This window comes from Lepidothrix coronata, unplaced genomic scaffold (assembly GCF_001604755.1).
Source record: "Lepidothrix coronata isolate B3197 unplaced genomic scaffold, Lepidothrix_coronata-1.0 Scaffold17, whole genome shotgun sequence".
Lineage (NCBI taxonomy): Eukaryota > Metazoa > Chordata > Aves > Passeriformes > Pipridae > Lepidothrix > Lepidothrix coronata.
Genome location: NW_016690197.1, coordinates 8,377,955 through 8,400,147, shown reverse-complemented (window position 1 = coordinate 8,400,147; position 22,193 = coordinate 8,377,955). Strand labels below are relative to the sequence as shown.

At 39.6% G+C, this 22,193-nt stretch overlaps 2 protein-coding genes across 14 annotated transcripts in view; one reads left to right on the top strand and one right to left on the bottom strand.

The window, feature by feature from the left end:
• Positions 1-5: 5 nt before the first annotated feature.
• On the top strand, positions 6-13,285 carry ANXA7 (annexin A7). Of its 2 annotated transcripts, none has more exons than XM_017806935.1 (13): positions 6-108; positions 2,174-2,231; positions 4,611-4,806; positions 5,095-5,193; positions 6,294-6,334; positions 6,721-6,823; positions 7,108-7,202; positions 7,758-7,871; positions 9,127-9,297; positions 10,784-10,954; positions 11,063-11,138; positions 12,310-12,422; positions 12,927-13,285. In XM_017806935.1, exons 2-13 carry the CDS (start codon positions 2,175-2,177, stop codon positions 13,047-13,049), a joined length of 1,359 nt encoding a protein of 452 aa, XP_017662424.1. In that variant the 5' UTR covers positions 6-108; position 2,174; the 3' UTR covers positions 13,050-13,285. The 2 variants fall into 2 exon arrangements, with proteins under 2 accessions (XP_017662424.1, XP_017662423.1); XM_017806934.1 differs by having other exon boundaries at positions 6,291-6,334.
• Positions 1,123-22,193, bottom strand: part of PPP3CB (protein phosphatase 3 catalytic subunit beta) — a 57,305-nt gene continuing 36,234 nt past the window's right edge. For 5 of the 12 annotated variants that reach the window (XM_017806924.1, XM_017806925.1, XM_017806926.1 and 2 more), the window contains 2 exons: positions 20,286-20,315; positions 16,898-18,594 (listed from right to left, as the gene is read on the bottom strand). In XM_017806924.1, the coding sequence (XP_017662413.1) occupies positions 18,416-18,594; positions 20,286-20,315 (209 nt within the window). In that variant the 3' untranslated portion in view covers positions 16,898-18,415. Of the gene's footprint in view, positions 1,987-2,167; positions 4,244-5,275; positions 5,470-10,074; positions 10,446-15,605; positions 15,678-16,302; positions 16,362-16,897; positions 18,595-20,285; positions 20,316-22,193 lie in introns of those variants that run through there. The other 7 variants (XM_017806927.1, XM_017806928.1, XM_017806930.1 and 4 more) reach the window with 5 other exon arrangements.

Below are 22,193 nucleotides of genomic sequence, written 5' to 3'. Positions count from 1 at the left end.
CCGGGGCGGGCTCGGTGCCGGGGGCGGGGCGGGCACCGCCGGCCGCACAGGCTCCATTTTGCGGTGTGGCTGCGGAGGGAGTCCGGAGGTTCTGCAGGTTCCTCTCAGGTGAGGCGGCGGTGGGGAGGGGGGGGGAGAAAGGGAGGAGCCGGCGGGCCCAGACTCGCGCGCCCCTCGCCTCAGGCCCCGGCCCGGCAGAGTCTGTCACACCGCCCCGGGGGCTCGGCCCCAGCCCCGGCTCTGCTCACACACCGTCCCGAGGGGCTCGGCCCCAGCCCCGCTGCGCTTTGCTCCGCCCGAGCTGGATGGAGCCCGGGGCAGCGCTCCCGGAGCCGCGGCCGTCCCCGCTCAGGGCTCGCAGATGTCCGGCCGAGGGAGGCGCCGCCCGCCTCAGGGAGCCGCACTCGCGGCCGGGGCTGCCCTCCCGCTGGAGGGGGACCAGGTCAGGTCGCCTCAGGAGAATAGGTAGCGGGATACGGGATACGTGCCCCGCCCGCAGCTGCGGCTCGCCAGAGGGCTCAGCCAGCCCGGGGCTGGTGGCGGAGGGCGCGGGCGGAGGCCGGAGCGATGCCCGAAGGAGCTCAGCCGCGGGCAGAGCGGGGCCGGGCGGGGCCGCGGGGGTTGCGGGGCGGGGCCGGGGGGACGCGTCCGTGTGTACCTGCCGAGCCCCTGCACTGCACTCCGAGCGTTGCGCGTCCGCTGATCTGTCACCGTCAGAGCCACATCTGTCCCCCCAAGAGAGATCCCCTCCTCGGATTTCCATTTCAGCCCGCAGAGAACGGGCGGGTGCTCTTGGCCGGCGCCGCAGCCGACTCACCCTCGGACTCCTGGCTTAACCCGCCCTGTGCCCGTCCGGGGACAGCGGGGGAAACCGCAGTCTGACGGGGAAATCTGTTGTTGCCTTGGTTATAAAAGTAGTCAAGTCAGAGCCTCTGTCCTGCTTGAGGACGCTTGTGCCAAATTTAAAGTCCATTTAAGCAGCGGTCAGTAATAAATACTGTACAGGTACTGGTTTAAGGTGTTCCTTAGGGAAATAAATCGCCATAAGCAGTGGTTATGATTAAAGCGTAGATTTGCAAATACACCTTATGTTGTTTTTTCCTTTTATTTATTTGGAAGTGATGATCCAGGTCTATCAGCGTGAGATGGAGTAGCAGTGCTTCTCTGCAAGTTGTTTTTGAGTCTTCTTTGAACAATTCTATGCAAAGTTTTAAGGTTTTCCATATCAAGTCTCAGACGTTTAGTTCTATGTCCATCTACTCTCTTAATGGTCCAGTGCAGTAAGAATTCTGCTTTCAAATTCATTTGGTTTGGCCAATGAATACCTAGAAATGTGAATAATCATTTGCTGTATTGCATTCATTTTTATATGTGCCAGGTCCTCTGATTTGTGCATCTAAGGTCCACACTGTCTTAGAAACATGCCATGAGTAACCCCCAGGCCCTGATCAAGGAATCTGTCTGATTAGCATTAACATGATTTTTTTCCCTGCCATTAAACGTTTCATAACCTGGCTAATGGTCTTGAATCTCCCTGCCCAACTCGTTGGCAACATGGGGGATGATCTCTGTCCCTATTCCCCAAGTCCCTCTGTTAAAAATGAGACTAAAATAAACACCGGCATGAAACAGAAATCTGCTACACAAATGAAGTAATGCTGAGGGATTACACCTATTCCTGTCAAATTACCATTTTCCATGGGATAGACAGAGTCCTGCTCTTCTCTCAGGAACTGCCCTTGTGAGCAGAGGAGTGCAGGGTGATGGGAGACAGGTGCTTGGTGCAGTGTGGGACTGGGGTCTGCACTGTTTCTGTCCTGGCAAAGGGCTCAGCTCCCTCCTGCTGGCACCTCAAACTGTATCCTGTATTTCAGAGTTCTTTCTGGAGGGTCAAGCCTCTTAGCATGCTTCAATGTCTATCTGACCCTAAATAAGTATGGTAGTTAATTACAGAGTTGAAGATGCTTCCCTTCTGAATTCTGATACCTGTGGTCAGATGTATAAAAAGAAAGGAAAAGATTTGTGGGTTAACAGCTGACAAGTACAAGCAATTCTAAACCTACTAAACATATTCTTCAAGTGATTTAACAGGTAATTAGCAAGAAAATATCAACTACAAACTCATATATAGTGCCTTCACAGCGAAAATACCTTTTTTTTCTTTTTCTCCCAGAATGTCATACCCAGGTTATCCCCCTTCTGATGGCTACCCTGCTTTCCCTGGTTATCCTGTAAGTATGGCTCTTGAATGTGTTTCATTCCTAATGTATTTATATTCTGTAAATACCCCTTCTTACTGTGCCCTGTGTGAGTGTAAATACTAGCTGTCAGTTCATATACAATGTTCTGTAGAGATTATGGTCTTTGTTTTCCTCTGTGTATCCCTGAGGATGACTTTATAGCTGTCTCAAAGATTCCAAGAAGGAAGTTTGGGTTTTTTTTTTTAATTATGCCTGTTCTAGAAAGGTTTTTGATTTTTTGATCTTATTTTACCTTTTTCTGGTGAGTTTGGTTTTTTAATATAGCTAATTATCTCAACAATTCTTTTTTGTTTGTTTGTTTGTTTTTTTCCTTAAAGTTTCTTCTATAAATATGAGGGTCTTTACATACAGGGTCAAAGGTAATCTCTGAACCTGTCTCTACCAAATACTTGCTTATCCGTATCCCAGGATTTACAGAGATGCTGAACAAACTTCAGTGGTCATAGCTCTAAGAGCTTGGAATGCTTTACTCAAGCAGCCCAGCTTTCATATGACACCAAGTAAATATTCTGAGGATAGAGGACACTGTATCTTGACTTGGACCCTCTATCCTTCAGCCACAGGACTGTTTCACTTTCAGCTCACAACTGAATGGACTAAAAATTTAAATGAAACTTAATGGAAGGCTGATCAGGTGTAGCTGATACTGCAGTGCTTTTGATATGCCTGCATCATTTTTCAAAGCTAAATTCATCTGTGCTTTTATGGCACTGATCATGGCACTTTCCTGGCCTCGTAATTGTGTGAATGTTACTTGTGTTTTATGTAGTACAGAACTAGATTTAAAGTCTGTCAAACTAAAGACAAACATGCTAGAAACAAGACTTTATTAAATTCAGGATTTCTCTTCTCCCCTCATGGTTCTGCTGAACCCTCATGATTGTAGCTGTAGTTTATTTTTAACTACATCTGAAAATTTTTTCCTTAGCTAGCATCTAAAACATAACCAATTTCAATGGATTAATTTAAAAGACCTCTTAGATTTGGTATCAACAATTCTAGATTTCCTATCTTACTGGTGATGCTAAAGTGACAGTCAGTTAAAAAAACCTATGTGAAATTTTCTTCTGCAGTACTGATAGTTATCTGGGCAGGGCTTTTGAGGATCCTAATTTTGGAATTGTGAATCTAAATTCCATTAAAATCTTTTGTCTGGTAGAGAAATATCAGAGTGTACCTCTGGGGAAAAGAATATTATATAGCCTGGACATAGTAATTTAGGGGTAGAAATCTTGGGGCAACCAAACCCAAGGAGAACATTTGAGCTAGGCCTTACTGTCTGCACTTTATTTCTGTTTTCTGAGGTCAAGACTGAATGTGTACTGTATGTAATGGGTGACCCGTATTTCTAAAAGTTGTCAGTAAAGATGATTCCCAGCAAGTGAGTGATGAGTCCATACATTATGCTTCATTATGAAGGTGATTTTAAATATATGATTTCTAAGATCAATTATATGACATTTACCTTACAGGGTTTTCCTTAGAGATCCAGGTTGTTCAAGTAAATATTTCTAATGTATGTTAATGCTAATAGCAGCCTTTGTGGTATGGCTGGTAAATCATACATATACCAAAACAAAGGCATACAGATATTTGACTTGTTCTTTTTATTTAAAACATGTAATACGTCTTCAGTCTTGAGTCAGTGGTCCAGATTTAGTCATTGAATGTCCATGCTTTATAACCTGGATTCCAAAGGAAAACCCCACCACCTCTTCTAAGTTCTCACCCTGTAACAGTTTGAAAACACTGTTTGTGCAGTAGAGGCAGAAGTTTCCAAGGTTCTAAACTCTTAAAAGTCCTGTAACAGGAGGTGAGCTCCTAATGATTCACAGAGAGCAAGCTAAGCTGAGCTCACCTGTTCCTTATGTGGGATAGAAGGAGCAGATTTCCAGTATGTTCTGATAGCTGACAAATCAAATGTGGCTCAGCACTGTGTGTCCTCAGGGAAGAAGGCTTTTCACTGTGAGAGTAGTCAAACACTGGAACAGGGACCCAAAGAGTCTGTGAGTTTTCTGTTCCTTGGAGATACTAAAACTTGACAATCAGGCTTTGCATGGCCTCATCCAAGTCCAAAGCTGGCCCTGCTTTGAAGGTGGATGGAATCACAGGCCATCCAGAGGTGCCTTCCACCCTGCAGCACTCTCTGTTTTCAACTTGGGAGATGCATCAGAAAACCCAACTAGGAGGACCCCTTCCAGGCTTCAGGAATTCTGCTGCTGCTTCAAGTGCTGAATCTAATTAAACAATTTGTGTTGTTATTATACAATTGGACAGTTTGGTAGCTTGGGAGTTTTTACTCTAAGGTCCTGTTAACAGGCATACAGACATCCCATTTTTGTGTTTCAGCCGACAGGACAAGAGTCTGTCTATCCACCAGCTGGTCAGTACACCTATCCTGCTGTTCCTGGAGGATACCCTCCGGCAGGAGGAGGCACCTATCCTGCAGCACCACCCAGCGCTGGGTTTCCAGGGGCAGGATACCCTGCCCCAGGGGGCTACCCTGGAGCTCCCCAGGCTGGAGGAATGCCACCTTACCCTGGAGGTAAGATCCTTTGTTAGAGTACCACTTATGATTTCCAGAGTAACCATTCCCTGTGCTTGTTGGAAACAGTAAAGAAAAGCAGCTTTGTTCAGCGATCAGTTCAAGCAGCAGCAGGCAGGCAGCCAGACTGCCATCTAGCAGTAAATACCTGCATGCTGATGGCAGGGCCTTGATGACTCTGGGTCACTGCACAGACTGGAGAAACTAGCCTGTTGTGCAGCTCTGCTCAGGTGTCAGAAGTCAATTACTGAGGGTGCTAAAGTCTGTGTTTTCCCCTGGCTCCCACAGGCGCTGGGTTTGGTGTGCCTCCTGCTGGCCCTGCCTTTGGTGGCTATCCACAGCCTCCTGCCCAAAACTATGCTGGAGGTGGACCAGCACAAATTCCAGGTATGTCATATATAGGAAACTTCAAGCATAGAAGGTTAAACCAAGAGATCCCAGGATAGGTAGTAACAAATTAGGCCCTTACCTTTGTTACTTTTAGCTGTTGAGGTCTGTGTGCTGTTTACATCCTGCCCCCTTTCTTGACAAAGGAACTGAAGGGCTGATGAGAACCAGCTCTGCAGGTGCTACATCCAAAAGGGATGGCTGTCCCCGATTAATGGTTATGATGTAGAGGTTTAGGTGCTTGTCCTTCTTCAGACTGCAAGTATCTGATAAGAACTGTGAAATCCAGAGTCCACATACAATGAGGACTGTTAATTTGAATTGCATGAATGAGCTGTTAATCTGCATTGCATTTTCAGATCTGTGTGCTCACAGTGATCCCTGGCACACTGGGGAAGGAGGAAGGGAGAATTCACACAACTGCTTAAAAGAGTGCAGTGTTTGTAATGCTTTGAGTGGTCAGTTACCACAGGGATGATTTTTGTCCTGGAATGTGTCAGTTGTTTTTAAGAAATTCAGAGCAGCAAAATCTTTTTGTTTAATGATTGCTTGGTTAGCTCTAGTACTAAAATGGAAAGAAATGCGCATACACGTTACGAATAAAAGTAAAATTCCAGTACAAAACTTTTTTTGCAGCTTTTGTATTCACAGTGCTTTTGTTCACAAAATGAGATTCTTTCAATTCTTTTTGCATCAATGAATTCTTAATATTTATTGTTTATATGCTAGACATTTTCAAGTATATAATATGGCTTTTAAAGAAAGCATGGGACACACATTCTTATTTGTGTGGGCTGTCTTGGCTTCTGTCAAAAATAGCATGATTTAATAAGGAGAGATTCTTCCAGTTCCCACAGCACCAGTAATTTAGTATTTTTAGAATTACCTTGCTAGTGTATATATTAAAATGCATCTGTGATTGCTTCTTCCCATTGTTCCCATGGGCAAGAAGTTCAGTTACTGATCATGATAGTTTATCATTACTTAGGAAACAGGTTTGGTGCAGTGGCAGGTCTGGCTCTATATTCTGATTAGATAGTATTTCCATAGTAAGAGAAGACCTAATTAATGTCTTCTACCTTGTTCTTTCTTTTCAGTAGGATTTCCTGGTGGACAAGCACCATCCCCAATGCCTGGTCCGGTATGTGCTGTATTCTCTTCTATAATCAATCTTATGTGGTGCCTGTGGTTTTAATGTTTTTACGGCTGGTTTCCAACAGTTTACAGTGTGTTCTGCATCAGGAGTTTCCTTCTACCCTCACAGTACAAACTGAACAAGATCATAACCCTGTATGAGTGTGTTCTCAGTGATCAAGGTCTTCATCCATACAACTGGGTACAAGCAAGGCTTTGGCACTAGTGGGCCAAAGCTTTTCAACACAACCAAATGTCACCCTGATGCTGTGTTAGAGGAAGAAATGGAGAACTAATGGACAACTCCTTCTGAAGTACTGATTCCAAAGTTGTGGTTTTAATTTGATTTTATATTGTGCAGGATATCTAGTTACATGTGACTCTTATTCTCAGCCTGCAGCAATGGTTCAGGGTACCCAGGGCACAATTCGAGCTGCTGCAGACTTTGATGCTGGAAGGGACGCAGAAATTCTACGCAAAGCTATGAAGGGTTTTGGTAAGTAAGCAACAGAAGCTTTACTTTCTATTGAGCTAAATTCTTAATGCCGTTTTGTTTTTTTCTTCAAGTTTTATTTAACTATACATTTCCCCCCCAGCCTTTTCAAAAGTCACACTTTCAAAATGGTTTGGGCTATTTAGTGGATGAAGTTACATGGAAAATTTAGTGGTCTTAAATGGTAATCACTTATTATGTAACTATGCCCAAATGTAACAGTATAAAATGCAGTCTCAAAGGGACTATTTTGCATTCTTACGTGGCATTGCCCTTCTGTTTCCAAGGAACTGATGAGCAGGCTATCATAGATGTTGTCGCTAACCGCTCCAACGATCAAAGGCAAAAGATCAAGGCAGCTTTCAAGACAATGTATGGCAAGGTATGTTCACTAGTTCTTTGAATTGGTAAACCAAACCAAACTTTCAGCTGCTGCTTGAACTGCCTGGTTGCATTTTAGTCCTGAGGAGTGATTTAGGCATTTTTAAAATGCACTTCTTTTGGTTATGTAGACAGAAAATAATCAAGTTTAAACTGCCTCTGTATTAGTATCTGAAACTACTGAGTTTTTTATGCACACACACAAGCACTGAAATCTGTTCTTTCCTAAGAAACAGAGGACTGGATAGTCAAGGAAAGTCCAGGTTAATTTACTTTCTTCACTCTGTCCAAAACTCTGACAGCTTAGCTCTTCTCCATTATCTCCTCACTAATTAAGAACTAATCAGGTCCTGAAAAATGCCACAACTATAAAATTTCACTTTAAGTTGCAAAAGTGACAGTTCTTAATAAGAAATAAAACAAAGCTTTACAGGAAAACCAGCACAAAGGTAGAAATCAGTAATGAAAGTTAAGTTCTAGTTTGATTTTTTTTTTTAGCATATAAGCTATCTGCTTAACACTCTCCAAAGCCCTTTTTGTGTTTATAATTTAACAGGATTTAATTAAAGATCTGAAGTCTGAGTTAAGTGGCAATGTGGAAGAATTGATTTTAGCGCTCTTCATGCCTAGTACCTACTATGATGCCTGGAGTTTACGTCATGCAATGAAGGTATGGTATTCCTGTGAAGGAAATAGTTTTAAACTATTCTAAAATACTCATCTAAGAATACCTGGTCCCAGCATTGTTGAAAAATCCTTTAGTGTAAAACAAATCTTGGGATTACAGGGCTTAAAATTCTTTTCTATTGCATCCCTGAGTTCCAGACAATTTCTGCCAGTTGGCCAGTACAGGGCAGCTGTCCCTCCAGCAGAGCATGAAACGCTGCAGGACAGAACCTTGTTCTCTGCTACTTGAGCATAATTTTTGCTAGAGCCTAGGAAGGGCCAGGATGCTGTAAAAACCATAACCACTGTTTAGAGTGAAGGTACGTACCTCTCCTGACTAGGAGCAAACCATCGTTACTGAAAGGTGGGTTTGGATTATTATTATTTTTTTTTCCCAAAAGACAATGAAAAACTAATTTCTTAAGGTCAGATGATGCATATATATCTTCAAGTATTAAGACAGCATTAGAGATTAGGTGAGCTACTCGGTTCAGTCTTTTAACTGAGGTAAACTGGTACATCCAGTTTACCAGAATTTCTTGCTGGTGTGAGCTGTGGCAGCTGGCAGGTGGCTGGTAGTGGAGATGAGTAACTCAACCAAGTTTGAATGGAGATCTTCTAAAGAATGTGGAGCTTAAATTAAGATCTGCCTTTAATGGAGTGAATAGCCACTCAACCATTTTAAAAAATTCGTAATGTAACATTACCTAGAAGCCTCACATAGATCCACTCTCCTATCTGGTCCTTGCCTGAATTGAGATGACCATGTCATCTCACTGTACACAGAAATCTCAGTTAATTTTTATTCTGGGGAGACGGAAGCATCTGTGAAAAGTTTCATGTTGAGGAAGCAGCCACATTTGGAATGGGGAACACATTTGTATGGTGACCAAAACAGAATTTGCATGTCTATCCTTGGCTTTACTGATTATCCTAAGGCTCTACCTTCCTTCAATAAGTTTACAGATTAAGGTTGCCAAAGAATTTCCTTCATAAACCATTTTCCAGCTTTGGCTGATGTCACTGATGTATAGTTTTGGGGTGTGTTTTTGAACTGGTGCAGAATGGCATGTTTGAGGAATCTTCATTCCATTTTAAGTCTATAGAGAAGACTTAGTGCTTTCACACTGCAAGGATACTGTTCTTAAAATAGAGATTGTATTAAGTTTTGAAATAACAGATGCCTGCCTTATTTCACAGTTGAAGAAAACTGCATAGGTAGTGTTCTGTAGTTATGCCTTTGTTTTCTCTGCCTACAGGGAGCAGGCACTCAGGAGAGTGTGTTGATTGAGATCCTTTGCACAAGGACAAACCAGGAAATTCGAGAAATAGTGAACTGCTATAAATCAGAATTTGGAAGGGACATCGAACAAGACATCAGAGCAGACACTTCAGGACACTTTGAGCGATTGCTTATATCCATGTGCCAAGTGAGCTTTAATTTTTAAATTTTTTTTTCAGTAAGATAACAGTGTACAGTCTGATGTGTGTAGTCATAATGGCTCCATAAATAGCCTGTGTATGCTTAGCAAGAGCCAGGTTTTTAAGAAATTAGCCCTGGGTCATTAATTTATTCCCTAAGATACGACACTTCAGTCCTTCCTTAAGAGATACTTCCTATCTTCAAATCTATGATGAATTGTGTGACCTAATTTAGCACCCTAGATTAATTTCAGAGAACTTATGTGTAAATACTGTGCAGATGCAATCGAGTGGTTCTCTAAATCAGTGGTCCACACTGCTGTTAAAGCAAGATGCTTTTTATTTTTTGCATACAATAACAAAATAATTTGTGTGAATCTGATTGGATAACCTTTATGGTACATAGAATGCCTGTGAGAATCCCTGTGAATAAGCTAAGAGGTGCCACAGGGCAAAACTTACCTCCCACGTTACACCACAGCCTTCCTTCCCTTCACACCACGAGAATTAGGGAGGTGCTGCTCAGGTGAACACTGGAGCTTGCTTATCCCATATCATTTAGTAGGGCTCATTTTGTGTTGAAGAATAGGAACTTGTGGTTATCCGTATTTAGGAAGAAATATGTAACTAATGCAACTTTCCACAGTTCTCTGATCAATATGACTATTTCTGTTAGAATTACTATTACACTTCTCTACCTCACTGGCCTCTACCTTTGTGAGAGTTCAGCTATGCACTAGGTATTTGGATTTAAAAGTCAAAATCCACAAGAAAGCAAACCTGGAGAAGCTCATGCTGCTAATTTTTATTTTGATAAATCCAGCAGTTTACAGTAACCGACAACCACATAATTTAAAGAGTATATTAACCACTATAGATACAACAGTATTTGAGAACATGTATTCAAGCCTACTCAGCCAGTATATTTAGCAGTATCCATCCATGCACTGGGCAGCAAAAAACCAGAACAACCACCAAAGCATGTAAAATGTCACAGAAGCCCTACTGACATAACTGTAGTAAGTGCTTTCTGGAGACATTCTTACTTGAAATAAGCAACTTCTAAATAAAGTAGGAGACCTGAGATATTTCAGGTGTGCATATTCAGTAAGATAATTCATTAGTTTGTTTGGGAAGAGTCTTTGCAACTTGAAGCCTAGAAACAAACAAATCAAGAGAAAGCTTACATTATTAAATAAAATAGAGAATTAAGTACAGTATTTAATTAGAACTGAGATGGTTTGTAGAAGCGACGTTATCTGAGTCAGTGTATCTGCAGTTTAAAAGCATGCCCTACAGATAGGGTTCTGGGCCACTTTTGTATTTGTTTCCTATAAGGACTGTTAAACCAATATTAAACCAAAGAGAAGTTTTAAAGAAACTGCTATTTCTCTTTCTGCTTCAAGCTTGCAAGATACATGCTTGGGGTCTACACAGTTAAAGCATAGCCTTCTCTGTGAAATTTCATTTGAAATCTGTTGTCTTTGCTTTAAGGGTAATCGGGATGAGAATCAAACTGTGGATTATCAGAAAGCTCAAGAAGATGCTCAGCGTCTGTACCAAGCAGGTGAAGGAAGACTTGGGACTGATGAATCTTGCTTTAATATGGTTCTGGCAAGCAGAAGTTTTCCCCAGCTGAAAGCAACAGTTGAGGCATACTCCAGGGTAGGAGTTCTTCACTGATTTCAAATGAGCTTGGTCAATGTATTTTAAATTAAAGTTCCAGTTGTTACTGCATTTTATCATTCACATATTAATCTCATTCATTTGTAGATTGCTAATCGTGATTTATTAAGCAGCATTGACCGAGAGTTTTCTGGGAATGTGGAACGTGGTTTGAAAACTATTGGTAAGTGATATGTCCTTCTCTTCCCTTATCCCTTAAGAATTAAACCTTCTAAATGTAACCAAAGAAAAATCCAATTCAAGACTGACCATATGGCAAATGATCACACAATCTGAGACTCTGCTAGGACAAAAGTAACTTCAATTATTCAAATTACTCATTTTACACTTAATTGAACAAAATAAGCATCCAGCATGAACAAGTCAGTTTGAAATAAGAAAAGGCCACATAGAAAGTACTTGTTACTCTCCGGAGGGCAGGCAACTGCACAGAACCAGGGGCTACTGGTTCGTGCTTGTAGCTGTGTATTTCAGAGTTCTGCAGAATGAGTGATTCCCAGTGTAACAGAGCCGTGACTCTGGGTGTGGGCATCTCAGCAGAGACAGCTGAGCCACCCACACAGATGACCTCAGGACCAACATGAACCTACTTAAGACACAGTTCCCTTTCTACTTCTCTTCCCCACCACCATCTACCCCCCAAAAGCTCAGCTATTGATAAGGAAAACCTTGGCAAAATAGAAGAGCTGTTTTGAATTTACTTTTTCCTGCTGACTTGTTATAGTAAAGCAATTCGACACAATTCAGCACAATTAACTGACAGTGAGAATCAGTATTTAGTGGTAAATTTGAAGACACCAGTCCTGTCAGTGCTTGCCAAAACGACAGCATTTCTGTAGCCATAACGGATAAGAAAAACTTCCCAGAGAATATTCTACTCAAGAGTTTAATGGGAAAAGTTCAGGCTTGAGAAAGAATAATGGCTTGTCTCTGAGTTTGAATAATCTGAAACAAGATCCATTCTGTAACTACTAGAGGGAGAAACTTCTACATTTGTACTTTTCTTAGTGGATTCTAGCAGTGGAACATGAGTAAAATACCTTATGTCCCAGGACCAGCTACCTGAGAACTCTTTTTGAATTACCTATTTGAGAATTAACATTTCAGACAGCTTTGAAAATAACTTCCAGAGAAGTTAACTGCTAGTTAGTAAGTTTTTGTGTGAAGAAATAACTAATTTGGTAATTTGAAAATAAGCTATAATCTACAGTGACTGGTTCTTCACCCAGACCTACTTCTAGATGTCTACAGCACAAATCCCCAGTTGATCCTGCCAGGTATCGCTACACAGGATACAATACTGGAACTAATCCTAAAAATATACTTTGTTGCAGTGCAATGTGCTTTAAATCGCCCAGCCTTTTTTGCAGAAAGACTTTATCATTCTATGAAAGGAGCTGGCACAGACGATTCTACCCTCATCAGAATTGTGGTCACTCGCAGTGAGGTAAGAAACTTTCTCCCGTGTACAAGTCACTTGCAGCAGAAAGCCACCTACCCAAACCAGCTTGTCACATGGTCCTCCTTTCACAGCTGTGAAATCATGTACTGCAGTGAAGCTTTTATGGGGCTCACATTTAGATGAATCTCTTAATTAGTTTTAAAGCCAGCTTTCATTTAATTAGCTCTGGCTACTGCTTGTTTTCCTTCTTAACTGTGGTTGCCTGTCCATGTAGTAAGTGAGCACCTCCAGGTCAGAGGTTCAGCTGTTCAGAGTTAGGACAGCACGGTGCTAACGAAGCACAGAACAACTGCTGGACTCTGCTTTGGGAGCTGCTCCTCTGTCCTTGGAGGGACCAGCTGGCTTGTACACTGCACGGGGTTAATCAGTTGAACATCTCACCCTTGGCATGTGTCCTCTAGTCCACAAGGGAGGAGATGCAGGGTGAGTGTCTAGGATTTAAATCATACACTGTGGTTGAGTTTTCTGCTTTTTTTTGTCTTTGCACAGATTGACCTTGTGCAAATTAAACAGATGTTCACACAGATGTATCAGAAGACTTTGGCTACAATGATAGCAAGTGATACAAGCGGTGATTACCGGCGGTTGCTGCTGGCAATTGTTGGGCAGTAGAAGAGGATTATCTGGTTTTTTGGTGTTGTTTTTTTTTTTTTTTTTGAAACAAACCGAAGGACATGAAACATGCTTTATGTAGACACTAACTATCCTTGTAAATGAATAATTTTAAACTTTGCATAATCAAATATGCCTTCTTAATGATTCAATAAGCTTGTTGCACTTACAATGCCTTAATTTACAGCAGATAATATTCTTTATTGTATAATAAAAGATATATCTTGTCTATTAGACCCTAAGCCTTAGTCTTTTTGACCCAGACAAAACCGCCTCCCATCTACTGGACTCTTGCATGAGTAAGCTATCTCAGCCAAATGAATCTCCAGCACTCAAGAAGTTCCCCGAAATACCTAAACTTAACTGCTGGTCTTACTGTGGATGACAAAAAAAAGCCTGAGGCTGTGATGTGAAGCATTTTACACACCCCTCCCCTTTTAATGCCTTTCCATCATAATGTTGAAAATCATGCAAATACTCAGTTTGAGTCACAATACGCTGACAGTTTAAGGACCTTGGCAAAATCTGACTGTACTCCCCTATTAAATTTCTTACATTAGTGGTTAGTTACCATTATGCTTAAGGCAGCAATGCAAAGGAGAAATCATCTCAGATCTGATTCTGAAGTCTCTCCTCGTAAAGGAGTGGGTTATACAGCAAATGGCTGAGCAGTGAAAAACCCTGTAGCTAAATGCTACCAACATGAAATCCAAAGTGAAGGCAGTTGTGACCTAGATAATATAAATGACTATGTGGATGTTTTCAAAGGGTTTAAAGAGAACAACTTTGAACAGCATATTTGGATTTTTGTAGAAAGCCACAGTGAATCTGTCTCCAGCCATAAATATAACAAATTCAAGTCCAACAGCTAGTAGTGTATTCCTTAACATTTCTAAGCAATGCTTTAACAAATAACAATTGTATTACAGGATACCCTCACACAAACAGCAAAACCCTATTTCTAGTATATCTCAGACAAAAATCACTAGGGCTGGTGGAGCCGGTTCCAATATGGCAAACTTGCCACTGCACAGCACATTCATAGAGGTTTCTGCAAAACAACAACAGTTTATCAACTGTACATACAAAAGAGGCTTAGGTATTTCACTTACATCAGTGAACCTAAATCGGACTTTAGACTTTTTCTGATACTAAACTGAGAAATTCTGTTCAGCTTAAAATTAATTATTTCAAATATGAAATAGATAGAAGTTGATTTGGAGAGACTAAAATACATTCTATTCTGCATTACTTTGTCATCCTTTGTGCACGTATTGAATGAGATAGATATACATGTGTGTGTATGTAATAGATATCTTTCAGTGGCTTTCCAAGCTTGACCAAGATTCTCATAAGCTTTGGTTCTTGTTTCTTTGTTCTTGAGCAAAATCCTTACAAGTGAAGCAGCTTACTCTTCAATAATTAAAGCATATTAGTGCATCTTTATCTTTTTATGTGACTGAAAAAATCCCCACCACTTCAGTTGTCATTCAAAGCACAGTATCAATAAATCTGGCTTATACACACTACCACAAGAAAATGAACAGATGAATGGGGTTCTATGTTCTGATAACACTGCCCTCTTTTATGGCAAAAAGGTTCTCATTACATGCTAGTAACAAAGAGTTGTTAAATTGGTGGCAAGAACTGAATGGTTGATAATAAAAGTGTAGCAAAAAATAGGCAAGGAAAGAATGAACAGACACTGTCTATCCTGCCTCTGAAATAGCCTTCATTTTCTATGTAACATAATGGTGTTTTCAGATCAAACGTTAGAAAAAAAGCAAGCTCTTTATGACACTTCCTCTCAAAAGTGTTCAGACTCAGACCAGAAGAGACTTACCTCTTTCTAAGAGAAAAACAGCCCCAATCCCAACCATTTGTCTTTTTGCAAGAGAGGCCAATCTTCACAATTCAAGAGATACCACTAGAGCAAATTTTCCATTTCACAATTGGGTTTAATAAGCTCTGAAAGGAGAGCTCATGTTTCACACCACAATGCTGGGAGGTGACGATGGGTTTGCCATTAAACTAGATACAGGTAGGTTGTGAAATACGCTGCTCTTCCACGTTTGGATCAGCAAGTGCCAGCACAAGTTCCCTGACAGCACAAGTGTCTGCTGGAAAATAACTCCCCAAAATCTGACCCAACACAATCTGTACTTCTGCTGCTCAGTGTCACCAACACACGTGTACACTCCTCAGAGCAGTGAGAGACCCCAGCCCACCTCTGAATACTCCTCGCTGCCACTGCCCTACAGGTAAGAGCATCCCAGATGTGACAGTGCCACCCATCAGGTCAGGGAAGAAGTGACCCAGATGGTGCCCGCTGAGCCCAGGTGGGGCAGGGAAGCGCTGACCACTCCAGCTCAAACCACGAACCAGCCATGCCTCTCACAGCTTTCGCCACCTGTGTCCCTTGGCTGTCAAAGCTATTTCCAAGGCTTCTCTGTTCCCTACCCAAGAACAGACTAAGGGCATAGAGATGACTTCTTTTTTTTTTTTTCCCCTCCTTAAAATGCTGAAAGCATAAAATGAGCAATGCAAACTACTTACAGTTTTCTGGGAGGAAGGATATAATTTCTTCTCCCAAACAATACAAGAATTAGAGACAGCTCCAGACTCCACCTTTCAGAAACACAGTAGCAAAAAAATGAGTGCCTTCTTTCCAAACAACAACCACAGACACAACCCTGTTACCTGACTACTTGCCTAAAGGGGGACAGGAGACACACAGCATGAGAAATCAGGCCAACAACTGCCCCAAAAATTTGCCATTACTGCAGATCTGCCTTCGTATCTGGCAAAAACTACTACAGATATTGGATGCTGTGAGGGAATCCTTAAAGCAGCAAAACGGATACTGCGAGGGAATCCTTAGGGAAGCGAACATCATTGCACCCGGGCACTTACTGCCACACAAGTATGAGAACCAATTCTCTCCAATTACAATGAAGATTTTCCAGACAAAGACTGTATTTGTATTTTCTTCACATACACAACTCCAGCCAGTCAGATTACTCATCACAACCAAGATCTGAGTGTCAATGAAAAATAATGTCTAGAGAGGTTGAGACATTTTCCACTAGTGCTCAGAAGGAGAACGGTACCATCGTCATGTTCATCATGTAAAATTTCAGTCCTACTTAGCAACAGGTTTTTGTTCTGCTCTAATATGACATCATATGCAGACTGCACAGCTCACAGGTACGTGTGTATGGGAGCACTTGATAAAAAAAGCCAAAAAACTTACCATTTTTAACTTTATCTTCTGCACTCAAACTTTGAGAAGAGCCTCCAATTAGAATGCATCTGCAATAAAGTAAAATCAAACATTAAAACTCCCTTAACAACAGTGTGCCACTTATTTTTACCTTTTATCTTAATTTGCATCCTGATGAGCAACTTGTCCTTCTTTTAAAAAGAATATGCCAAAAAGACTAATTAATGTATCTGTACCAACTGTCAAGACAAACTGTTCTCCCCTCTGCCCGAAAAGCTGCCCCAACACACTTCAATAGTGTTGAATGTTTAGTTCAAACCAACACACAAAACACAGCTATGCCTAAGAGCCTTTCTAGAATCAACTAACCCTGCTCTGACAAGTTTGTACAAACCAACAGTGGACATCTGGCTTAGCAGACACAAAGTATCTATCAGAGAGAACCCAAAAGCAAAAAAAAAGAAGCAGGAATACAGTTTAAATTAAATAATGTTTACATTCAACTAATTTTCTGCAAGCTAAGTCTGACCTTTTATGCTATTTTTTCAAATAAATATTGCAGACTATATCTCAACAATTTTCAAGGTCAGACCTATATATGCCAAATAAAACCAATACACAATGATAGGAGCCGCAGCCCATGCACAAAATTTATTGTGTGCTACTGTTTATAAAATACTTGAATAGTTCAGAACATGCATAAAATTTCCAACTTAGGGGTATGTACAGATTGTAGTTTATGGCAAACCAAGAAAAAAAAAAAAAGGGAGATGAACTCTAGTGACATAAGTTTCAAGTCGTGTTCCAGGGGATGAGAAGAACATGTAGCAAATGTCAAAATATATAACAAAGTACACTGGCAATCAGTACAGTCCATTATTTGTGAACAAATTAGCACAGGGCTTCAATTTTTATTTTAACCAAGCAGTCCTGTAGATACCAAAATACATGCAGTCTCAAGTTTACACTTTCACTAATGCCTTAGCAGTTGAACAGAGCAATTGCTTACGCACTGCTTTGCTTAAACAAAAAGTATGTCCAATACAGTTTCAGTTTCCTTTACAGATTTAAAAATAATAAAAAGCTTGCAGCTATTCAGCCCAGTGATTATTAGCTATTTATGCAACCATAATACTCACAATAAACTAAAAGTACCCATAACATCTAGGTAACCTATAGATGTACATCATAGGTCTATATATTAAATATTTGCAAAATGAAAACATGCATACACAAAATACAATGCCAAGCTTTACAGACTTGATATGAATCAAAATTTACTTAAACAATGTACAAAGTTCAATTAAAAGTACCTTAAAATTAACACTTCCATTTTTTTTTTTTACTTTTAAAATTAGTATATATAATTTTTTTTTTAAATTCAAGGTGGGGAAGAGTCTTGAAAAAGCTGGGCAAAAAAGTTTCTAAATTAAATATTTTTTTAAATCTGTGTTCAAGTAATAAACATTCCTACATAGAAATCTTCTGATAAGCTGTAACTAAAAAATACAGTGAATACAATATAGAATTAGCAACATCTAAGGAGTAAACCTGAGGTCAGCATTTTACAGAATGACCAACTGAGATTTTTTTTGGCATTTTTTCTGTGTATTTAAAATACAGTTTTTGCAGCCTCAGATATTTTAAGACCATTCTAATCTATAATTTTAAAGACATTTCATGAAACTGATGTCCATTAATAAATAGTTAGCTCTTAGGGTTGTATTTGAAAGTCTGATTTAAAAAAACAAACAAACAAACTACCTCTACTGAAAGAAAAATCCCATTTGTAAACTTAAAAGTGTTGACAACGATAAGCATAAGATGCTAGTCTAGGTGTGCTTTAGTGAGAACAGCCCGATTCTTTCGCCAGATCTCTTCTGAAGCTCCAGCAGCCAGTGATGGACATTTGTGTACAGAGGTGAGGCACGCTCCCAGGAGGTTGGGTCACCGTGTAAGAGAGGGGCTGTTGTCTCAAAAGCATGATGGTCTCTCTTCAGTGGGATCAAGTCAGATGGTTTTTCACCTCGTATTAAGTAGTCACTTCAAGTGATCCCCCTATTTCATTTGTTGTCACATCAAAAAGCAGTAATCTAGGAATTCTCAGGCAAGACATGAGTGAGTAAACCAGAAGCTGACGTGGTCACTGTGCATTGTTGTTGCCAGTTCCATTGTTTCCATTGGCATTTGTTGTGTTTATAGTATTAATACCATCTTGCTGAAGAGCATCTTTTCTTGGTGGCATTCTCTCATTGATCCTATCCAAACCTTTTGCTTCTTCAAAACTGCAGATTTTATGTTGCGGAGAGAATCCTCGTATTGCTTAACAAAATGCAAATTTGATATGTCAGTAATGGAAAAATAAGTTGAAAGCATATACTTTTTCTAACAAATGATGTTTAAAAACGGGTAAGAAATCAGCCAAAGAAACTTATGGCTCTGCAACTGTATTACTAAAAGCTTCTCTAACCTGCTTTCCTGAACTGCTCACGGCAATCATGATTTTCGTTTGTTACAAAAAGAACAAAGTATGGCAAGTATTCTGCAAGTAGGAATCAAGGGGTTTAAGCTCCCTTGATTGCTTCTGCGTGTCCCTGGCGGGGCCAGCTATCAACGCCAACTGCTTTTGCTGCCCAGCACATTGGGCTTATCTTAACATCCCCCTTCTCTCTGGGGCAATGTCAGTAAGATCTAAGCAGCACAGCAAGTGCAGTGGAGGCAAAGCAGCAAAGGGTTACAAAAGTAGTAGCAGATTTACATCCTGCACACGCACTGATGGCCTGATCCTGTAGTTTTCATGCAGGCAAAACTGCAGGATGTGGTTCACACTGTGCTAATCATGTGGATGATGGAAATGGACACAACCACAATCACCAAATTAGCACTGTGGTTCAACAATGGTATCATTTAAATACAAATGTATTTAAAATAAGTATAGAAAATAGATATTATTTTGCTACTGATTATTTTAATGAATGAGGTCTGTAGTTGACTTTACACTTGAAAATGGCTGACCACATAATAAAACAGAAGTCTTTGGGATGAAATAATTCTTTGGAGATTTAAATACAGCTTTCCACTCACAACAACAGGACCTCTTGCAGGTGTGTGTGAGAACAGAATATGGCACTTGTTTATATTTTTGGAGATCTGACTTCCTTAATTAAAAAAACAAAGAATAGAGTCATTAAATGGTGCTTTGCAACTAAATCTGAAAAACCCCAAAGGCAGCTCTCTCAACTGCTATGCTGTTTGTCATTCACTTCATTGAATACTGAGCAAGAGGGAACTACAGTCTCTCTGAAAACACACAATCTGAAGCTGAATACTCTGAACACCAAATAATTTGGTGGCATTTTGCTCAATACTACTAACAGAAGATGTATATAACATATATACAACTTATTTAGCACAGAAGCACTGATAATCCATGGAATTTAATAAGTCTTATACTGGCAGTCTGGGACATACACTGGAAATAAATTTGATCAACAAATTATATTCGAAATCTATAGAAAAAAACATATTTATACATCTTGCACTACCAGATGTGCCACGGAAAGTTAAAAAAGATATGTTCAAAGCCATTAAATAGACTTTATGAGAAAAGGCATGCATAAACAACCCTCCTTCCACATATAACATCCCCTCCCCACAATCAAACAAAACCTTGCAGTTGAATGCAGAAAAAAACCACTAAACACTACCATTTTTAAGGACTTCAAGACAACACCACGTATCACAACATGCTACTATACAAAAACCTACTGCATATTTTGTATAAAAAAACAAACAAAAAGAGATCAAAAAACCCCCAAGAATTTCCCTAAAATATTAAAGATAATCATCATCCTAAAGCCAGAAATGAATGTTACATGTAAAAGGGATGAATCAATGCAGTTGATTCATCTCTGCTTGTGCAAGTTGAAAATAAAACACACCCACACAGAGTACTTTTGAATTCCCTCCCAGACACCACAGATCTCTGCCAAGGGCAAAGACTCTGATCATACCTTTTTCAGCCTCAATTGCCTCTACAGTGGCTGTACAGAAGTGAGCAGATGCATGCAAAATGAATGAGAAAGATGAAGAGTGTAATATCGCACAGCAGAAAAGGCAATGATCAATTTAATATAGTATGCTACGCCAGATTAGATTACAATTAGTTAAAATGACAATTAAGGGTATGGGGGGGTTGTTTTTAAGTGAAATTTCTCCTAAATTTTAACTAGTACAGTTTATTAACTAAAAGTCTATCAAAGTAACACTAATTAAATGATGCTATTAACTGCACATTTCTGTAAGTTTTGGTTGTAAATTCTGAGTTTTTTTAGGAAACCAAGAGAAAATTTCAGCTGATGTTAAAGTTGTGTTATGGTTTAAAAAATATTAAAAATCTATTTGAGATTGTTTCTGAAGATTAAAATGCATTACTGAGCTTCACTAAATTACCAGGAACGACCCTACAAAAATTAACTAGCAACATTCTAATAATAAAAAGTTATTTTTCTCTTTATCTTTAGCTCCCTAAAGTTTAACTAGTACTTCAATTCCTCACCATATTTTAAGCTAAAATGGGCATCTCTGAGAACTGATCTGTGTAATTTAAGCCGTGAAAGACAAATCTAGCAAGGCATGTTTACAAAGTCTTGTAAATTGTTTAGTTGAATCAACAACAAAGTCTAAATCTGGAAGAGGTCTGGATTTAACATAGTCTTGGTGGGTGAATTAATGTGAATATGAAAAAAAATCTATCTTACTAGCTGTTTTTCAAACTAAATAACCAGGACATCTGCTGTAATTTCTTGTGAGATCTTTCCTTATAGTTTTAGCTCTAGACCTCGAGCTTAAACATAAGGTTATTGTTACTGCACCCTGAACTGTAGCTAAGTTTCAATAACGGTAACAACTTTTTACCTCCCTTACTATTTGCCATGCCTCTAATACCATAATTTCAGAAATATTAACAAAAAAATAGCATATATAGTGGTAAACCTACTTGTGTAGTGCTTGATACATACTGTTAACAACAAAAGTCATAACAGAGTATTCAAGCAAATGCTGGGGAAAATACCTATATAAGAAAATATGGCATTAGGTCAGAATAGAATTCTTTAAAGAGAATTAAGTTTATCACTTCTTATTTTCTATCAAACAAAACCCAGACACAACATTCCAATCACCTACACTATGCCTACATTATGTTGTCATGTATGAATTGCCTACACTATACTTCAGGCTCACTGTTGCATAAGATTGTAATTTCCGCTGAGATAAATAAAAAAAAAATTGGATACTTGCATTAAGTGCTACTAAAATAATGTGGAATATTTAAGGGTAATGCAGCATTTTGACTTGCACATACTGCACTTCCCATGGAACACAAAAAAGAAACAAAACCCTGAAAAACTCCTGCACTTAAATCTACAGAGACAAGGGCAATTCCAGAATTAAATCAAAAAGCCACTTGAATAGGTGGTTATTTATGTTTAGATTAAGGAAACCTTCTCAATTTGTAAAAATAAATTTAAGAATTATTTTAGAAAGTCACCAAATAAATAATTTTATGCTATTATCAATTTGCCATACAAATACAAAACTATGTAAAAAAACCACCTCTTTCCACCATTTCCTGTTACCTGTGAAGTCTTTGTTTTCAATCTTTTCCTGAAAAGATCACGAATACTGATTTATCTCTGCAAATTATGTAGCTTGGTCATAAATACAAATTTCAAAATTTACTCCTATTTCACTCTACTTGTAGTATTATTATTCCAAAAAGACCTTGGAATATACATCACAGTTAAGAAAAAGATAATTTTCAACTTGACATAAAAGAACAAACTGACTGGAAAATACAGGCACTTAAAAAACCCCCACACTGCAAAGACTCAATTTGGAAAATAATTTTGTTGGATTCT